Below are 19,446 nucleotides of genomic sequence, written 5' to 3' on the forward strand. Positions count from 1 at the left end.
TGCAAAATATTTTAGACAATTTCAAGCGATTTCCGAAGATTTCAAGAGATTTCAGACGATTTCAAAAGATTACAATAGATTTCAGATGATTTCAGATATTTCTAAGGTTTCAAGAATTTCAAAGGATTAAAAAAATATTTCAAATGATTTCAAAGAATTGCAAAAGATTTTGACAGATTTCAAAATAATTCAAATGATTTCAAAGGAATACAAAAGATTTTGACTGATTTCAAAGATCACGAAAACCAAAACACCTCAAAAGGTTTCAAGAGATTACAAATCGTTTCAGATGATGTCAGGAGATTTCTATAGATCTCAAAGGATTACGAATGATTTCAAGTAATTTCTATTAATTTTTGGAGATTGCAGAAAAATTTTAAATTCTAAGTGATTTAAAGGATTTCAAAGGATTTCAGAATATTGTAAATGATTTCAATAGATTTCTAAGGATTTCAGAAGATTTGCGAAAATTTAAAGGATTACGAAAGATTTCAATGTTTTCCAAAGATTTTAAATGACTTCACGGGATTTCAGAAGATTTCAAGAGATTTCATAAGACTACAAAATACTTCAAAACTTTTCATAGATTTCAAGAGACTTAAAAAGATTCATAGAAAGGTGTATACACTAGATTTCAGGAGATTTCCTCGGCACAAACGGAAAAAAAATCGATAAATTAAAATGAATCAATTCATTGGAGAAGAATTCAAATTTACAGTTGAGATTTCTGTAAATTTAGCTTCAGACTGGAACATCCGATTGCAATAATTTTTTACAATACTTCATCATTTTCAACAGAGAAGAAAACAAAATCACGAATACTCGTTACAAAATTGTGAATATATAGAAGGATTTCAATTCATGCGTATAGTAAATGAAATTTCATTTTTATCCCAAATAATATTCGGCCCGACATAATTTTGTTCGAAAACGTTTACGCATTAGCAATACCATAAATTAGGGGAAAATAAAAAAAAAAAAATTAGGGGGCTGTAAATGTTGCCGCTCCCTTTGCGAAAATTAATGATGAAATTCATCTGTGAACGGGGGGTTGGGTTGTACATTTTACGAGAGTGTAAAGTAACGTGTTGTAAACCGTAATGTAGCCGCAGAGAATAAAAACACGGAAGACATTTCCCACCTCCGGCAGTAATTTAATAATCCTTCGGCAGTAGTCTTGCCGAGGTAAACTTTTACTAAAATTACAATTTCATCGAACGGTACGAGCAAATTTTTTTTTTTTTTTTTTCTGTTGCTTCGAGAAGTATTTCATCGATATTATCTCGACGGAGGATTTTTCTTTGATTACATTTTTTTTTTTGTAATGCGAATAAAAAGAACTTTTCTTCCATACGTTACTCCAATTGTTTACAAAAAAATGTACATATGTAAGAAAAAAAAATCGTTTCATCGGGCCCGAAATTCTTCCAAATATTTCAGATTCGAAAGATTTTTTGAGGGTACAAATAATTGAGGCTCGATTTTGTTAGAAATCATCCTGCAGTGTTTTGAATTTTTCCCAACTTTTTTATCTTCCAACCTGTTTGAGAGTCAGAACTAAATATCCTAGATTATTTGATTTATCTGTAATACTTGATTACGTTTGTTTGGAATATATGTACTATACTTAAATATGAATGCAGAATTTGAATAGTTCAAATTTTCCTCAAACGTCGATTGTATTTGTATTTGTATAAATTTATCAACACAATTTTATGGTTAGAAAATATTTATGAGAAACGAAACACTATTTCGTGTTCGAACTGGAGAAAATTATTCGTGAAAAAAATGCAAGCAAAACTTCTAAAACGAATTTGACGAATTAAAAAAAAAAAGATCGAAAACGAAGTCCGATTAACAAATTAAGAAAATACAAAGAAATTCTACTTATCGACGTCATCTGAGGAATTTTGGTGAAATAATTTCTTTTTTCCGTTAATTTCTTAAACCGACTCCGTTTCCGGAAAAATGAGGACACGAAGTTAATTCGACGTAGAATCTTCCGCTCTACACGATGTTCGAGTAATTTTTCTTACGTCGATAGAAGTTTTTGAGGAAAACGCAAAAAAAAAAAAAAAAAAAAACAACGTCAAATTTTGCTGTTTTCTCAAAGCGCCGGCTACGTGGCTCAAAAATCATTTCAGACCTCAGTTTCTGAGGGTCGAAAACTTCTATACACAAAAATGCAGCAACGTCCCGAAGGTTTTTAATTCAGGCCTGTTTTCACTGAAATAGAATACAAGTAGATGAAGTAGAATAAAGAATCTCCTAAACAATCGTAGCAACGAGAAGAGCCTGAGGCGGAAATTTCTCAGGGACGTATTTACGGAACAGGCGAGGCCCTGCGCAGCGCAATTTGCAAAACTAAATGACGCGAGCCGGTCGAGGCCATAACCTGCAAAAAATGTGCTTTCGGGTGGAATTTGCGACCCGACTGTATTTGACCCTGGCCTCCCTCAAACCGCGCACTCGCACTGCTTCGACACGACGAGCCCCAGCTGTAGAAAATTGCCCCACATCCTGCAGGGAGAGAAACACCCTTGAACTCGACCAGGAAATATTTGTCGCCGGAATTATTCGACAAATCTAATTATTATATACATTAATCAACATGATCAACGAATCTCCGAATGTGTACAGAAAATATATAATTTACGATATACAAGTTTTTAAATTTTTCGTATCATTTTTTTTCTAATATTTAATATTCTTAGCTATAAAGAGATTTTTTTTTTTTACGTTTACAATAAATTGACAAATTAACGATATATTCTTTCTTTTACACTTTGAGAGGATACGAATAATCGTTATTCTATTTACGTTCTCCATCATATTTAATCGTTATTCTATTCATTTAGCAAGGCAAACTATTTGACACTTTGAGGACTCGATAGAAATAAAGAAATAAGATAACAAAATAAAGTAAAACCGTGAATACGTAATTCCGAAACTCGTTATATTCTTTAACAAACGATAATTCATTTGGTCAAAATCGAATTGTTGTTGTTGTTCTGGTTGTCATTATTTTTATTATTACTAAACTTGATAAAATAAGGTGTCGGAGGAAATTAAATTTATATTATACGTAGGTGGCAAAAATTTAGTGAAAAATTTTATAAAAATCGAGAATACTTTTGTTATTCCACACAAGTATGAACTCGATTTTGAAAAAAATTAGTTTTTTTATTTACTATCGAGCAAAATGTGCGAAGAATTTTTCCTATCACTAAAAGCGAGGTTATCAATCTGTCCACCACGGGGAGATGAAAGTGTGTATAAATATATAAATATATATATACATATATATATACATATATGGAGTTGAGTAACGGCTTGAAGGATGTAAAATACATTTGTAAACGTGAACGTTACATTACACCGCGACTGCCGATATTTTCTTCACGTTTGAAAATCAATTTCCTCCTCTGCTCAGACGAATCGTTCGGAGTCGTATTTCAAAATCGTCAGGTGTACACTAGTTTTTTTTTTTTTTCTTTCTTTTTTTATGAACACTTTGCGAACATAATTCTTGAAAGCGATTTGTTTCACGTAATTATCGCCCCTCTTTTAAATAAATAAAGAAAAAAAAAAAAATCACACCAAAGTGCAAACCAAATCGATTTATATTCATTCGCTCAATTTTTTCATCGTATTTTGATCCTCGGTTCAAATTATTCGTTCGTTTATCTTTTTCGCCTGTCAATTTAATAAAGGGGACGATAAATTATAAGAAACGAGTAGCTTTCAGGAAGGGACACTTTTCAATTTGAATAACAATGAATATATATATATATACGCGTAAATGTACGCATAATTTGTGTCGTTGTATGTATAATTTTATATATATTATTTCATATAATTATTTATATACACATATACATATACAATATAGGTACAGTATACGTGTATACTTGAACATAAGAAAAAAAAAAAAATCCCCGGAGAAATTAATTTATCCACCGAGTAGTAAACAGAAGAAGAAAAAGTATATTAAAAAGATGAAAATAAAAATAAGAAAGAAGGAGAGAAAGAAAAAAAAATGAAAAACAAGCTGTTAGTGGTACAACAAAAACACGATAAAGCTCTTATTGTTAAAGGATAATTTTTCAACGTGATGCATCGAAGAAAATAACCAGAAGAGAAGAGAAGAAAAGAGAGAATTGAAGAGAAGAAAAAAGCTTTATTCGTGAAAAATGAAGATGAAGAAAAAAACACGAAAGAGAGAGAGAGAGAGAGAGAGAAAGGAAACGAAATTAAGAGAGAATGGAGAAATTATATGCTCCGGTAAATAACACAGGTCTGCAACAAAAAAAACTGCACAGGTTTTTTTATTTTATACAGTTTCTTATAAAATGTACACTCACTGAAACCGGGAAAAGTATACAAAAACTTTCATCGCGACAGATTTTTGGTTATTTTTTATTTATTTTTATTTTTATTTTCTTTAAACTCGTGTTCGCAGTTTCGTTTCGGGTGAAACTCCCGTTTAATTTGAAATTTGGTATTCTGTTCTTTACTCTAAAGATCCGATGCAAAATTGATTCCTTACTTTCGTTTAATATGTATTAGAGTGAGACTCAAGAATGAATACAAACGGAGAAAGAGAAAATGTAAAGCGGAAGCGTCTTCGGAGAAGTATAAAAGAGAAGATGAAAAGAACGAACACGGAATGTTAAATACATTTCGCGAAGAAACTGTTTGTTCAATTTTATAAGAAATATTGTTTGATTCGTTGTAACAAGATGGTGGATTTTTCATTATTGTTATGCTATTTTTATGCAAACACCTTGTACTTTACAAGCATACTGCATACGCGATGGAGGGAAATGAAAGTCATTTTCGAATTCAGCACGCCCGCAAAACATAAGATTTTATTTATTAACACGTCTTATGCGGTTAAAAAAAAAATAAATATGTATATATATATATATTTTCGACGCGTAATAAAGTTACCCGTCACACGCATAATGACGATGATAATAATGATCGATTATAAAAGTATTAATTGTAATAATAACAATGAATAAAGGAAGTGTGGAGAAAAGCTGAATATAAAACTTTGCCTTTTTCAATTTTTGGCTAAATTTAGGGGTGAATTTCTAATACCGCGAACGGCTTAATTATTCCCGCATTATGTGGAAGTTATAGTTAAAATGTATAAGGGGAGAGAAGATAATAATATTATTATAAAAATTAGCATATCAGATACTGAGTGAGGAAACTTTTTTTTTTTTGTTTTAAAACAATAAATTTTTTACACGCAAAGTCGTTTTGTTCTTTCCACCCGAACCGCGTTTCGTACAATTTTTTATCCCATGTACTGTATATTATAAATTTATGTATGAATATTATATAAATCATGTATACGTATATTTGTATGTACGTACTAACGATTCTCGACGCACCGAGACGATGGTGAAAATTTGATTGATGACAATGGTGGAGCAGATTTCATATATGCAGATGCAATTTTACTACCCGTTATACCATTTTCAGTTTTTCGCCTTCACGCCTCCGGGGCTTGCGTTGCGGGTATATAAAACGAGTACAGGTACATAGACATATATATGGGGCATTCTATTAAAAATCGGTGACGACAACGTGCAGAATCTTTTACTAAATTTTCTCAATCTAACTCCCGAACGATTCAATATTCTCACAGATCCCGTTCCTTCCTTTTTTCGGGAGGGGGGATTACGTCGTTTTTTTTTTTTTAGGTGCGAATTCTCACAAATGTCTAAACTCTGTCCTGATTTTTATTGCAATATATTTCGATGAACAGACGTGACGATTTCTTTTTTCTCTCTTACATATTCGAATAATTTTCTGTTATTTCTCATTTGCAAGTTTTATATTGGAAATATTTAAAACTAAAATGATTTTTATCACAGTAGAGAATTTTCGATCGATTTCCGGCGATTCGAGTTTTTTATTCATCCGTGATATCTTGATTGAGAAAAATTAAAATTACAGTCGAGGATTTGAGAAGGCTTGCAAAAATTTTATGAATCCACTTCCACGGTGAAAAATTTTCCTTAACGCAGTGTTCATTGATTTATTAATTCGAATTCTTTATCTATATATTATAAAACTTGATTCATGCTGAGTTACAGAGGCAAAAAATGAAATTTTCAAAACGGATAAGGATGAAAGAAACGATTATTGTTTCACTCAAATTCGAAACAGTCTGATTACAAAAGCCACAAAAATAAGCAAAATTTTTTACTTGACAAAACCGTAGCTCAAAAAGAATTTCATCATATCAGAGAAACAAAAAAATGTATAGTATGTTTGAAATTTTTTTATAAGCATTAGAAAACAAAATTTGAATCAAGATCGAGGATGGAATATTGCATATTCGCAAAGGTTCGGATGCGATGCGGTTATACGACGCAGCGGGAAAATGAAAAGTTGAAAGAAAATATAAGAATAGCGGGAGACGAGATTAAGTAGCTACTCTGGTTATGAAAAAGAGCAGCAGCTCGTCTCGTCGGTAGAAAAATTTCTTCGAGAATGAAACCCGTCCATGCAGCAAGCTCCGTGATGTAAGCTCAGGATTTCACTGCTGCGCGAATCGTCGCGTCGAATTTCGAGATACGTCAAGAGCAGCAGCTTTTTTGGTGATGCGTAAAAAATTTCAAATTCCTTACGTTTCAGTAAAACTTGTCGTGTATGAGAGTTTTTTTTTTCATATGGTAATTTTTTGCTTTTTTTATATTCATGTTGACGATTATTGTTTTTCGTTTCTTGTGTGAATAATTATCGGTTTCAAAAGTTTTGAGAGAAAATTTACTCGAGAAATGATTACTTGAAGTGTTATATATTGTATTTTATACACGGTAGAAAAATAATACAGTTTGTGTAAGTGCATGATTAAAATACTTTCTGATGATAGCAGAGAAATAAGAAGAAGAAAAAAAAAGAAAGAATCCATCATCTTATGAGATAGAAAAAACCAGAGGCACAAAGTGGACAAAAATACGAAAAACCTGGGTAAAAGTCAAAAAGTTAACTGATTTATCCGAATTTGGTTACTCGGGAGATTTTCGTGGCGCTTATTACGAATCCGTTATCAAATTTACAAAATTCCAAAATGGCGGATCCGATATAGCGACTGAATTTAAGAGAATGCTCGTAAAACGTAGAAATTGTACTGGAATTTATCACTTCTTATTTTCAAGAAAGTATTATTTTTTTATATTTATTTGATAGACATGTATATTAAAACTGTTCTTGAGAAGAATTAAATCGAATTTCGATGTTAGCAACCCTCAAATTAGTTCGAAATTGAAAAAAAAAATTTTTTGATATGTTTTTTTCCCCTCTCCATATCCTCCCCTCCCCCTCCCCCCAAAAAGCCTTAATTTTTCTCATTGAAAAAGCGTTGATTTTTCGAGGTTTTCTAATCAAAAGTGCCTACCGAGTACAAAAACAATGATAAAAAATTTTCTAAACAAAGCAGAACGAAGGTAAATTTGTCCCGTTTAAAACCGCGCTCGATAAATTTGGCTACCTCTATTTTTGACTACGCTGTCTAAATTTTAGTGCGGCAGGAAATTTGGCTTACGAATCCAAACTTTTGAACGGTCAAGAAACTCAATGGAATTATTCTCAAAGAAAAAAGATATTCTTCGCTGAAAATAATAAAGAGAAATTCAAAAATTTCGATCACTTCATCTTACTCATTGTAAGATATGACAAGATAAGGAGGAAGATGAGATTATCAAAAGTTTTGAATCCAGTTATCAATAGAATCTCCGAAAGTTGAATATTCATGGATACCAACGTGACAAGAAAAAAAAAAAGGTTTTGCAGTTCAGAATAGTAGAGAATAAAATTTTCTGAATGACATGTGAGTAATGGCAGAACTAAATTGACGCTTTCGAAGCAATTTGAAATAAAAAATCGTTCATCCAAACTCTTTTTTATAACGTCAATTTTTGTCCTTCTTTAGCATATTACGATCAATACGCAACGAAACAAACAAAAAAAAAAAAAGATTTGATTTCTGCTCACGAATTTCCTTGAAAGCAAAAGAAGTTGAATAGCGAAAGAATTCTAAACGCTTCATGTAAGGTAAAAATACACCCTTTCACGTTCATTTTTTTTTATTTTACGCGCGAAAATTATCGCGCTTTTTCACGATGTTCGCCATAGCATTGAGCAAACGCGAAATGAACGACCAGAGATTGTTTGTTTTTTTTTTTCTTTGCTTTTATCGAGTAGATGTTTCTTAGGCGTATTATATGTATTATATAACAGGAATATATTGCCAAAGTTTGTATCGAACCCGTGCAGAGAATGTCGATCCGAGGTTTGTCTCCCTGCAGCAGGCATTATGCCGGGCTCACATTGACGTACAGCTAAGACGCGGCTAATGGTTTGAATATCGTTAGAAGGCATGCATGCAGCGAACCCGCTCAACCGTTACGCGTTTCTTCCGCATCAGCGGACTCTTACATTTCAGCTTGATGCCCACCATGGAAGAAGAACCTCTTTTCATTACCCATGTCACTGTGCGGCGAAATATGATTTTGGTAATTATGCAAAATAAATTGGCAAATGGACAAGAAGCTCGATTCCAATCCGAATTTGAGAAATTCCGAAAACGCCTAATTCCGAATTATTTGGTGGCGAAACTTGAAGTAAAGAAATCAAACTTTGAAGAAACAACAAAGTGTCGAATGTTCGGAAACCCGACGGTTCAATGTTTCGAAATACAAGATTCCCAAAAGTAAAGTTCCAATAGAGCAAAATTTCGAACATTTAAATACAATCACACAGCGTAGTTTACTCAACGAGTGAGTGTAAATAATGTGAAAAACCGAAAATCAGAATGATCAGGATTCCGAACGTAAAAGTATCGAAAATCCGAAACAAAGAAAGATCAAAGTGGTGAAATTTGACCAAGCCAGAAATTAACGGATCTCAAAATCTTCGGTCATTCGGAATTTCGATGTTTCGGATTGAGAAATTTTCTCATTTTCGCACTTTCGGAACTTTGACTCATCAGGTTTCAAACCGTTCAAAACTTACAATGCTTCGTAAAAGTTTGATTTCTGTCCTTCGACTCGCGCCACCAAAAAATCAGGAATTTCACGCTTCCTTGTCAAATTGTCAAATTCGGAATTTCAACCCGGCCCCTTATTTTTATCGAACCGACAGCAGCCTGCGCGATCGGAAACTGCCGCCAAAATGACATAAATAAAGAAACAAAAACGCCAAGAAAAAAAAAATAAATAAAGTACACGCTCGCCTCCTGAAACGTGCATCTATTAAATTACACACCCGAAGAGCTGTAATTATTATGCAACGAGGGTCGTAAAAGGGGCGAAATCGCGTTAAGGGCAAAGTGGATGGCTGACCAACGCCTGACTTGATCCACTTGCCAGTCGGACGCAGCACCGGACAGCTCTACGTGTGTCTGATGTCGACGGGCAGCTACTACTTCACGTTCGGCTGGGCGAAGGGAAGGTGGGAGGAGGCGGCAAGAGTGGCGTGGTGGGGAGGTCGAGTTGCATTCGAATGCAGCGGCCCGGGCGACCGTTAACGGACCTCTACTACTGCCTGGCAGATCGCGAAATGACGTCGCGTCGTGGAGTAATTCAATGTTTTTTATTGTCTCGGATGTATATTTAATTTTGAAAGCATTTGTTCCAAGTATTTTCGAGGTCAAGGAAACCGATTATGACCGTAAAAAGTAAGATTTTTCGCGCATCTGTACAGGTTTTATTTCTGGAAGTTGACGAATTTTTGATCATTTTCACAAACGGCTTCATAGAATAAATCGTTATTTACTGTGTCTGAGATGAATTTTTCATTTTGAAAAACACTGAATGGTACTATTTTTGAGTCCAAGTACGAAATATTAAGAATTACAGAGTCAATGTGATTTATTGTAACGGTATAAATGTGGCTTGTATTAGAAAAAATTACACGACAATTGCGTATTTGAACTGAAAATATTAGTCTTCGATGTTTTTCAAAAGAAAAATTCATCCTGAAGAAAGAAGATGACGGTTTGTTCTGTGACGCGACTTGAGAAGATGATAAACAATTCTTCTACTTTGAAGGCTCAAAACTGTATGAATGCGTGAAAAAAAACGAACTGTTTAGGGTCATATTTGGATTACTTGGCCTCAAAAATACTTGAAACACTTGCTTTGAAAAGTAAATCTTCTCTTGAGACATATCGCAGGATTTAAGAGATTTCAAACGACTGCGAAAATTTATTGAGTTTTCTACACTAGATTTTTAAGGCAGTAAACCCCTTGTTTGGAGCGTTTTTAATTTGGTAGAAAGTTTTTCTTAAAAATGTTCACCTTTATTCTTGATACAACAGTTTCTTACTTCTTACGATAATAATCGAAGCATTTCGTTGTTACGTTATTTTCAAGATACTTAAATAATCCCATTCGATTTGAGTTACTCGTCAACTATAGGAAATCACGAATAAGACGATCATCGTTACATCGTTTCAATGAAAAAACAAATTTGTTACATCAACTATTACGTGGATAAAATTATATTTGTGAATACTGGATCTTCTGTTAATTGCAACAATGATCTGATCGTTCAGTTTTCAATATTTCCGAAAAATTAAAGGCCGCAGCCTCTTTTTATCGTTGCAACAACACCAATCAAATTATGGTAACAGTAACAAACAGAAAAAAAATACATCAAGATTTACTATACTCGATAAAAAAAAAGCAACAATACGACAACATTACTACATTTTCTGATTAGAGCTATAAAACTAATTTTCACTTTATACCCATAGCAATATTTTTCGGTCAAAGTGCGACATAAAAATAATCAAGTCCTTTTTAAAAGTGTAAATAATTACAGATATTTCTCTAGGTGTGACTCGAAGCGGTGAGAAAACTGCCAGAGGCACTGAAAGCTTGTTAATTTGTTTACCGTATGAAACCACCCCGTCCCAACCTGAACAACGGGATCTCAGTAAGCCTCATCCAGACAGGTTGTCGGCTGCAGAATCGCACGCAAATTTGCTAAACGATAAAGCTGTACATGATATATTATTACATTACACGTAAGGTCCATAGTTTTGCAGGATAATAATAATAAAAATAATAATACCAGGAAATCGGTAGAACGTTATGGCTAAACTAAAAAAAGGGGTGGAAAATCAATTTTCGAAAGGGCAAAAGTTATCAAATTTACGCAAGGTTTTTTTTTCTTAAATATTAAATTCAAAAAATTGAGATAATTAATTATACTATAATGTTATTTGTCGAGAATAGTTTCTGCGATGTTCGAAATTTGACACAATGTGGATTGTGTAAATATGAAAACTGTACATATAAAGAAAACAATGTTTTGGAATAATTGTAAATACATAAATTTGTGAGAATACACTGAAATTGTACAGAAATCGAAAGTTCCGAAGATGAGAACTTTTGACATGTAAAAGGGCCTAAAATCCAGACATTACTCAAGGTACAAAAAACTACTGTATAACAGTTGATAAGTACTTTAAATATGTGGGGCAATCCGTGCCAACCCAACCTACTGCGAAAATTGCCATTTTTGATTTGGCCGAAACTTAGCTAGCTTATATTGCATTCCGTTAAAAAAAAGGTTTCTCAATTTTTTTCAAATTTTTCCGTCAAACCGTTCACGCTATATAAAATTTTTTTCAAATCTTTATAATTTTTCACTTTTCAAATGCTTGTAAACTAACCAGCGTACAACTTTTCAAATTAATAGATTTTTCAAAGAATTGTAAGAATTTGGAAAAAAACATAAAAAATATATCAACATTTTCAAAAATTTACATCTCACGAACGGTTTGATAAGAAAAAAAAATTGAAACAAGTAAGCAACAATTTTTCACACAGCAAGAATTAAGACGTATAAAAGTCAAGATATATACATTGAAAATTGATTTCACAGTCCTGCCCCTTGCGTGCACTGAATTTTGACTTTAAATATTATCCATCGCTCTTGAACTCCTATAAATTATTGATTTTCTCCACTCGGCGATAGAAGATAAGAACCCCCTCCTTTATACCCACTCGAATAAAAGAACTTTGCCATCCGTAAACATAAAGAAAACACTTGTAGAGTGTATAAAAACGCATTTCGGCTCCTCTACTCAAGCCGAAGCCGAACCCTCAACCGATCTGGTAGATGGAACCGAGGTGCATAAAAACCATGTAGGGTGTAAAAAAAACCAGCCTCTTCACATGTGGACCATGACTTTCTGCTCAAAAGCGACGCCGATAAAACGAGATGTATATAAATATATATATATATATATACGAAGGTAGATAACAGAGTAATGATCGAGAAAGTTTTTACACCCCCAATTATTTATCGAAAGGCGCGAGATCGAGCGAGAATTTTTGGGATGATTAAAACTTGCACCCTGCGGTTGTGAAAGTAAACGACACCCGTTTAAACTATGAATGAAAATTGGTATAAGCGACTGTAAAACTTTGCGGAGGATGAAACTTTCGAAATGATGAAACTCGAGTTAAATCGTATGTTAAAATCAGATTGAAGTATTTAGTAACGTAATATAACGTAACGAAACTTTGGTTCGAATAATCGTTATTTTGCAAATTTGAGAATTACTTTAAAGTAGTTTAGCTAGCAAACTGTGCAAATATGTTTTCTTCCGTAACGGTTTACTCATTTTCTTCTTTCAAAAGTGTACCCTGAATTTGCGATATTATATTAATTCACCCTAAAAAGTTCATCGTTACAAATAACGTGACTAAATATATAGTTTCGTAATCATAGTTTTTTAAACCGTGCACCCGACAACAGAGTGACCTCGCATTTCACTTTGACGGGCAAATTTAATCCCAGTAATTTAATGGTGTTCCATAACAAGCCGAGGGGTCGTAGTTCTCGAATTTCGTGGAGAGGCTCACGTCATCCCATTAGCTCAATGACGTCTCGAGTGACGATTCCGCTCGATTTACATCAGCGTTACCTTGATCCATTTTCCACGGTCGCTGATTTGGGGGAGGGGGGGGGGGGGGGGGGGGGGGGGCGCAATTTAGCCGCAGAAAAACAATGTAAATTTATCAACGTGAATATTTTCAGTGGAAAATAAATTGAGGAAAAGATTAATCCAGTTTATAAATTCCGAGGAATTTACCTAATTCTGTTTTTTTTTTCGATTTTTTTTTTTCTCCTTCTACAAGTTGAAAAAACGAAGGCAGGGTTGAAGTTTCGTATGGGAAATGTTCCGAAAACGCCTAATTCCAAATTAATTGGTGGGAAAACTTGAAGTAGGTAAAGAAATGAAACTGTTACGAAACTACTAAGTTTAGAATGATCGGAAAGCCAACGGCTCAGAGTTCCGAAATGGAATATTCTGGAAATTCAAGTTAAGATAGAGCAAAGTTTCGAAAAGTAAAGTTCCGTTGCTGGAGAATTCTGAAAAACAAAGTTTCGACGGAGTAAAATTGCGAAAATTAAAATATATTCACGCAGCGTAGTTTAATCAACGAGTGGGTGTAAAAAATCGGAAAAATCGAAAATCAGAATGACCACGATTCAAGACGTAAAAATATCCAAAACAAAGAAATATCAAAGTGGTGAAATTTTACCAAACCAGAAATTCACGGAACTCAAAATCTTCGATCATTCGGAATTTCGATGTTTCGAATTTTTATATTTTCTCATTTTCGCACTTTCGGAATTTCGCCCTCTCGAAACTTTGCACTTTCGTAACTTTGAGCGTCGGGTTTCGGACCATTCGAAACTTTGATGTTCCGTCTAAGTTTGATTTCTTTACTTTAAATTTCGCCACCAAATAATTCGGAAGTTTTCAAATTCGGAATTTCACACCCGTCCTAAAAAACAGAACATTATTTTTCAAAGTTAATCATTTGTACACCATATTATCCACGAAACGCGACCTCAACGCCGTTTTTCATTTCAGGAGACGCTGATAAAGAGGCTCGGAGCGAATGCGCACGCATTCACAATGGAAATTACGCCGCTGGCGCCACCGTCGGTGCAATTAGTACCGGCAAAGGAGTACAACGGCGCGCCGATCGGTACGAGTTATGACGTAAGAGCGTACGTAGGTGAGTGTCGATAAACAAAATTGAGAAGCGAAATTATCAATTATCAAGCCAAAGTCCCAGCTGCATTTCGAAAGAATTTTCCCCCCCATTTTTTAAGGAGTTGAACAAAATTCGAGTAAATCATTCGTGCCGAAAAAAGATTCATCGATGTTCATGCAACTCTAGTTACCTAAAAGTACCGCCTTGCGAATCGAAATACAAGCGTATAATTTATTTCATACAATAAATTTAAAGTTTTCATTCCCTCGGCAGGTAGAGTAAAAAAATGTGCCAATTTTTTTCAACGATATAACTACAATATACGCGATCGATTTTAAATCGAGAAAATACCAGCGTGAAACTATTACAACTCTGAAACACGCTCCGCGTTAGTAAATAAGTAGCAACGGAAAAGGCAATCGTTGATCTATTAATAATGAAAATGGAAATGAGTAGGTATAAATATACAGTAACAAAGTTCTCTGCACGTTGGTGAGAAATAAGCAAACAACTTCGGCGCGTTGCGCTCCATTCCACTTGAAGCTTTGCCTTAACTGAACTGTGTACACTTATCATTATTAATTAGATAGTTGGACGTGGAATTACGTAGGTATCCACTTAGATTAATATTCCTCCGTGCGTTCAGCGATGCGTTGAAAAATTAATTTCGCGATAACTAAAGTTTGCATTCTGCAAACTGCAGGTAATTAAATGTCACCGACGTCGTCGTCTCGGTTTTGAATTATAAATTATTATTATATTAATCTAAACTGGTAACAAGAATTTTCTTTTCTGAATACTGCATCGATAATGAAAACTCCAAATATTCTTACTTATAAATAAAAGCGAAAACCACGACACGCGTATTAATTCCTAATTATACTTGCACCTATTTTGGAACATTATAATTAAGACATGACGTTAACACGAGACGTGATATTCATACTGTGGTTACATATTACTACTACCCACTCAATTCCTCTCTCGCGACGGCGAGCAGCCCGTCTAATTGGATGAAAATTCAAGGGCAATTATTCACACAAGGTGTATTACAACACGTGTATAATGACAGTGATAATAATAATAATAATAACAATAACAATAACAATAACAACAGCAACAACAACATCAACAACAACAATAACACCGACATAATGCAGAAAGTCAAAATCATGATGATAATAACAATAACAGTAATCTTGTTGTCGCAATTATTGTTATTAAATCAAATGCAGATAAATTTCAGGTTTAGGGATACCTATATATGCATGTGTGTATATGTGTGTACGGATAATTTCAAAATTTTATAATTATTGTTCTCTTATATACATAAGCCTAATAAAAGTGATGCTATTAAGATTATGTATATATGAAGAAACAGATTATTAAATTACAATAAAATATTGAGGGTTTCTTCCTATCATTGTAACTAAGCAACAACTCTGCCAAGTTTGCCAAATCGATCCATCAGTTTATAACAAATTCATAGAAAACGAAATAACTGGTTATAAAAAACTACATATATTTTACATTTGAAACTTTCGAACCTTTAGAGGCACGTGTTCCAGTCGACGCAGAGGCTTGAAACTTTACACAGACTTTCTTTTTTCACGATGTGGCACATATTCGAGGGGCGTTCTACTGAAAATTTTTCCTACCTCCGCAAATAAGGGCCACCCTGATACACACACACACACATATATATGGGGCGTTCAACGCCAATTCGACATGAGTTTTAAGCTTGACATCTCAGATTTGGTGCGCGATTTTTTCTATGATTGTTCTCACTTTGAAAGGTGCTCTGTTTTTTTTTTTTTTTTTTGTTTTTTCTCGACTCAATTTGATTTCTCTACAATTTAGAAACGATTTTATCGACCGACCAATATTAAAATTTTGAAAAAATTCTGAAAAATCCTGCATCAGATATCAAAATATTTAAGCTTGGACCCGGAGTAGGCCCACTACGGGTCCAAACTCAAAAATTTTGATATCTGACGCAGGATTGTTCAGAATTTTTTCAATCTTTTAATTTTGGTCGGTCGATAAAATCGTTTCTGAAAATTGTAGAAAATTCGAATTGAGAGTCGAAAATAAGAAAAAAAAAAAGAACAGAGTTCCTTTCAAAGTGCGAACAATCATAGAAAAAATTGCGCGCCGAATCTGAGAGGTCAAGGGTAAAATCCAGATCGAATTGGCGTGGAATGCCCCATATATGAATACATTATAAAAGCTTGGTAAATTCTCTTTAACAATAAAATTGGAAAAAAAAAAAATTCAAACCGGTAGGTATGTAAAAATATAAATAACAAAGAGAGTTCGTAGTGAAAAAGGGTCGAGTAAGGAAGAACCGTGATTTTTGATGAACAAAAATGTATAACAGAATTGAAACTCCTGTAGCGGAAAAGGCTGACGAGAAATTACATCGAAGAACGATGGTCAGAATGGGTATAAGGGTTGTTCAGAGGAGCAGTCCGCCCCCCCTTCCTCTCAAGACACCGCACAGCATCCCAACGGCAACTGGACCATCCCTAAGCGCCTTTCTAAAACCGCAGCGAACGAAACCCGCCGAATTGGCCAACGATATCATCGAGCAGGACGGTCAGTTTTCTTTTACTTCTCTTCTTGTTGTTTATTTTTATTTTTCTGTTTTATAATCCCTGCTCGCTCGAAGGAGCGGGAAATTATTGTAGTTACACAATTGGAGGATTTCATGTTTAATTACAATACGGTTGTAATACCGGAAATTGTATGTTATGATGCGGCAGCAGCGTTAATAGTTACGTTTAAATGCTGTTGCTATTTTTGTGTAAGAAGAATAAGAAAAATTAAAAAAAAAAAAGGAAAAAGAAAAATGTGGTACTTAATGCAAATCGCTATTCAACGTATGGCGATCATTAAAATTATCTTTGGCAATATTGTAATATTTACTGGCTATGCCGCCGCAAAATCGAATTCTGATTCTCTGTCTATGTTAGAATCGTTGTTTTTGATGATAATAAGATAATGACGACACAGGCAAGAACTTTGAAAAAAAAAAAAAAACTACCAACATAAATTTTTCTCGATGTATAATATATATATAAAATTATATAAAAATTAAAAAAAATGTTTGTACTCCAAGTTGAAAATCCTTAATTTAACCTTAAAAAAAGAATATCTTTAAAGATTATTGCCGGCATATTTTTCAAAGAAAAATCGACTTTTCTTTTCATTTGTTTTTTCTTACAGAGTAAGATTTTATTCGTTTTCAGAACTTTTCACCGTTTTCGTCATGAAAATTTTTGAGTAAAGAGTGTTTTCGATCCCAGATTTATTTGTCTAACGTTAGATTTTTTTTGAATCGTTACGTAAATCGAAACGATCAAGGTCTGAAAGCAAATACAATCGTATTTTATACGGAAGAACTTTTTTTTTTTTTTGTTGCTTTAAAAATCATAGAACATTCAAAGTTTGAGGATCTCCTTGTTTAAAGCTCAACTTAAGATTTGATTTTTCGCTTTCGAGAATAAACATTTTCATCGATAACCACGTTTTTCGAATTTCGCCGACTCTGATCGTAACGATGTATTTTTCAGAACTGACTCCACCACACGCGGCGGTGGAAAAGCCATTTTTATTGAGCGACGGTAGAGTGGGATTAGAAGCGAGACTGGACCGAGCGATATACTCTCACGGAGACTCGATCTTCGTCCACGTTAACGTTAACAACAACAGCAGCAAATCCGTGAGGAGGATCAAGGTAAATAATACGCGACGTCAAATCTCTTTCTGTGCCCTGCAGCCGATGCAAAGACAATTTTATTCCGTGGATTTACAATTTTTATATATATATATATATATATAACATATATATAATATAACTGATTGAAAGATTTTTTTTATTTGGTTTTTTCAAGTAAGGATGAGGTATGAGTGAGTACCTACTTATATTCTCGAGAGAAATCTCGAGAGTTGAATGTCAAACGAAAGTAGAAGAAACAAATTGTTTTACAAACAAAATTCAATTTCTAAGTAAAACGAAGCGATTTCAGTTTTCTGTTCGACTGATCGTAAACTGAGAAAAAATTTTAGTCGTAATGATCAATATTTTGCCTGGGAAACGAAATTTCGGGGTTGATATACGTCGTACCAAATATTATTTTCTCACAACCAAAAAGTTTGGATGATTTTAAGGTGCGCAGAGAACAATATGTTTTAGTAATGTGCAAGAAAATGTTTGACACCACAATCCCATAGATTCTGCTGCGATTGCGAAATCAGATCTACACAGCGAAATAATTTTGTAAAGATTGAAAAATGATTGTTTTATTGTTATGACTGAAAAAATTATCGTTTAATCGTAGTTTACGATACGTGAATCAAGTGCCACGTCGATACATCGACGGAGAAATATGCCGTTGTGAATTGACAGGCTGATTCAACGGTATTAGACGACTAATGATTTAGTTCTGCTGATTACACCGGACGGATACCCGAAGCCTCTCAATAACTGCTCATCTTACTTCTCTTGCGAGAAAGGATTTTTCACGCGTTACTGAAAGTATTTTGCCGTTTCAACAAAAATATTTGTAGATTTACGATGTAACGCATCATTTGATAGCGGCAGTCAATTGGCAGCTTTCATGATTTCGTAATTTGTTACTGATTTTTATCCACCGAATAGATTTGGTAAACTGTACGAAGCGATTTTGTTGAATTTACCAGAGGAGGGTATTCAATATTTTGATAATACCATGAAAAAAGTATCAATTCATTAAATTGACTAAATTGAAATCGAGGTTTCATACTTATAAGCATATTTTATTCAATTAAATTTTTTGGCGATTTTGAAACAATTATTTCATTGATTTTGGTATTATACTTACAATAAAATGTTGTGCTCCCACGAGAAAATTTTCTACAAATTGATTTCTTTAAAAAGGCAAAAAGTGTTCTCTGATTGCAGTCGTAAAAAAAGAAAATGAAAATGAAGTAAATTATACACCATTTGGTGAAAATATGTCTTCATATACACACCTTAAATATCACTGCATTATCAATTTAAACAAAGTGTGAAATATTTGTTTTTATAATATAAGCACGTAATTTTTGTTCATGACCCTGGTATTACTTATTTCTTGTATTTTTAAAGAGACTTTTGTAGCTTGCTAATATAATAATTCGATGAATACTTAATGTGCGACAATGTCGTAGTAAAGTTAATGAAAATTATCGATGTCTGTCCAACGAATTACCTTCTTAATTTTGTCGTTGATTCGAAATGATTTATCAATGAGATTGGTTCAATATCATCAATAATTTTGATATCGTAACTGAAATTCATATTTTTTTTTTTTTTTGTTTCTAATTTTTCCCTGCATCAAAGGTGGTGTATGTCTCAAACTAAATTCAACACGAT

The 19,446-nt window shown here is 33.6% G+C and overlaps 2 protein-coding genes across 11 annotated transcripts in view; one reads left to right on the forward strand and one right to left on the reverse strand.

Moving 5' to 3' along the window:
- The window catches only part of LOC124302814 (14 kDa phosphohistidine phosphatase-like), a 131,200-nt gene that overhangs the window by 79,381 nt on the left and 32,373 nt on the right, over positions 1 to 19,446 (reverse strand). The gene's annotated exons all lie outside the window — the stretch shown is intronic.
- Positions 1 to 19,446, forward strand: part of LOC124302808 (arrestin homolog) — a 94,072-nt gene that overhangs the window by 51,882 nt on the left and 22,744 nt on the right. For all 5 annotated transcript variants that reach the window (XM_046759364.1, XM_046759363.1, XM_046759365.1 and 2 more), the window contains exons 6-8: positions 13,922 to 14,069; positions 16,446 to 16,646; positions 17,624 to 17,787. In XM_046759364.1, coding sequence (XP_046615320.1) covers positions 13,922 to 14,069; positions 16,446 to 16,646; positions 17,624 to 17,787 — 513 coding nt within the window. The remainder of the gene's footprint in view (positions 1 to 13,921; positions 14,070 to 16,445; positions 16,647 to 17,623; positions 17,788 to 19,446) is intronic.

The sequence above is a fragment of the Neodiprion virginianus genome, chromosome 4, assembly GCF_021901495.1.
Source record: "Neodiprion virginianus isolate iyNeoVirg1 chromosome 4, iyNeoVirg1.1, whole genome shotgun sequence".
In the NCBI taxonomy this organism is placed as follows: domain Eukaryota; kingdom Metazoa; phylum Arthropoda; class Insecta; order Hymenoptera; family Diprionidae; genus Neodiprion; species Neodiprion virginianus.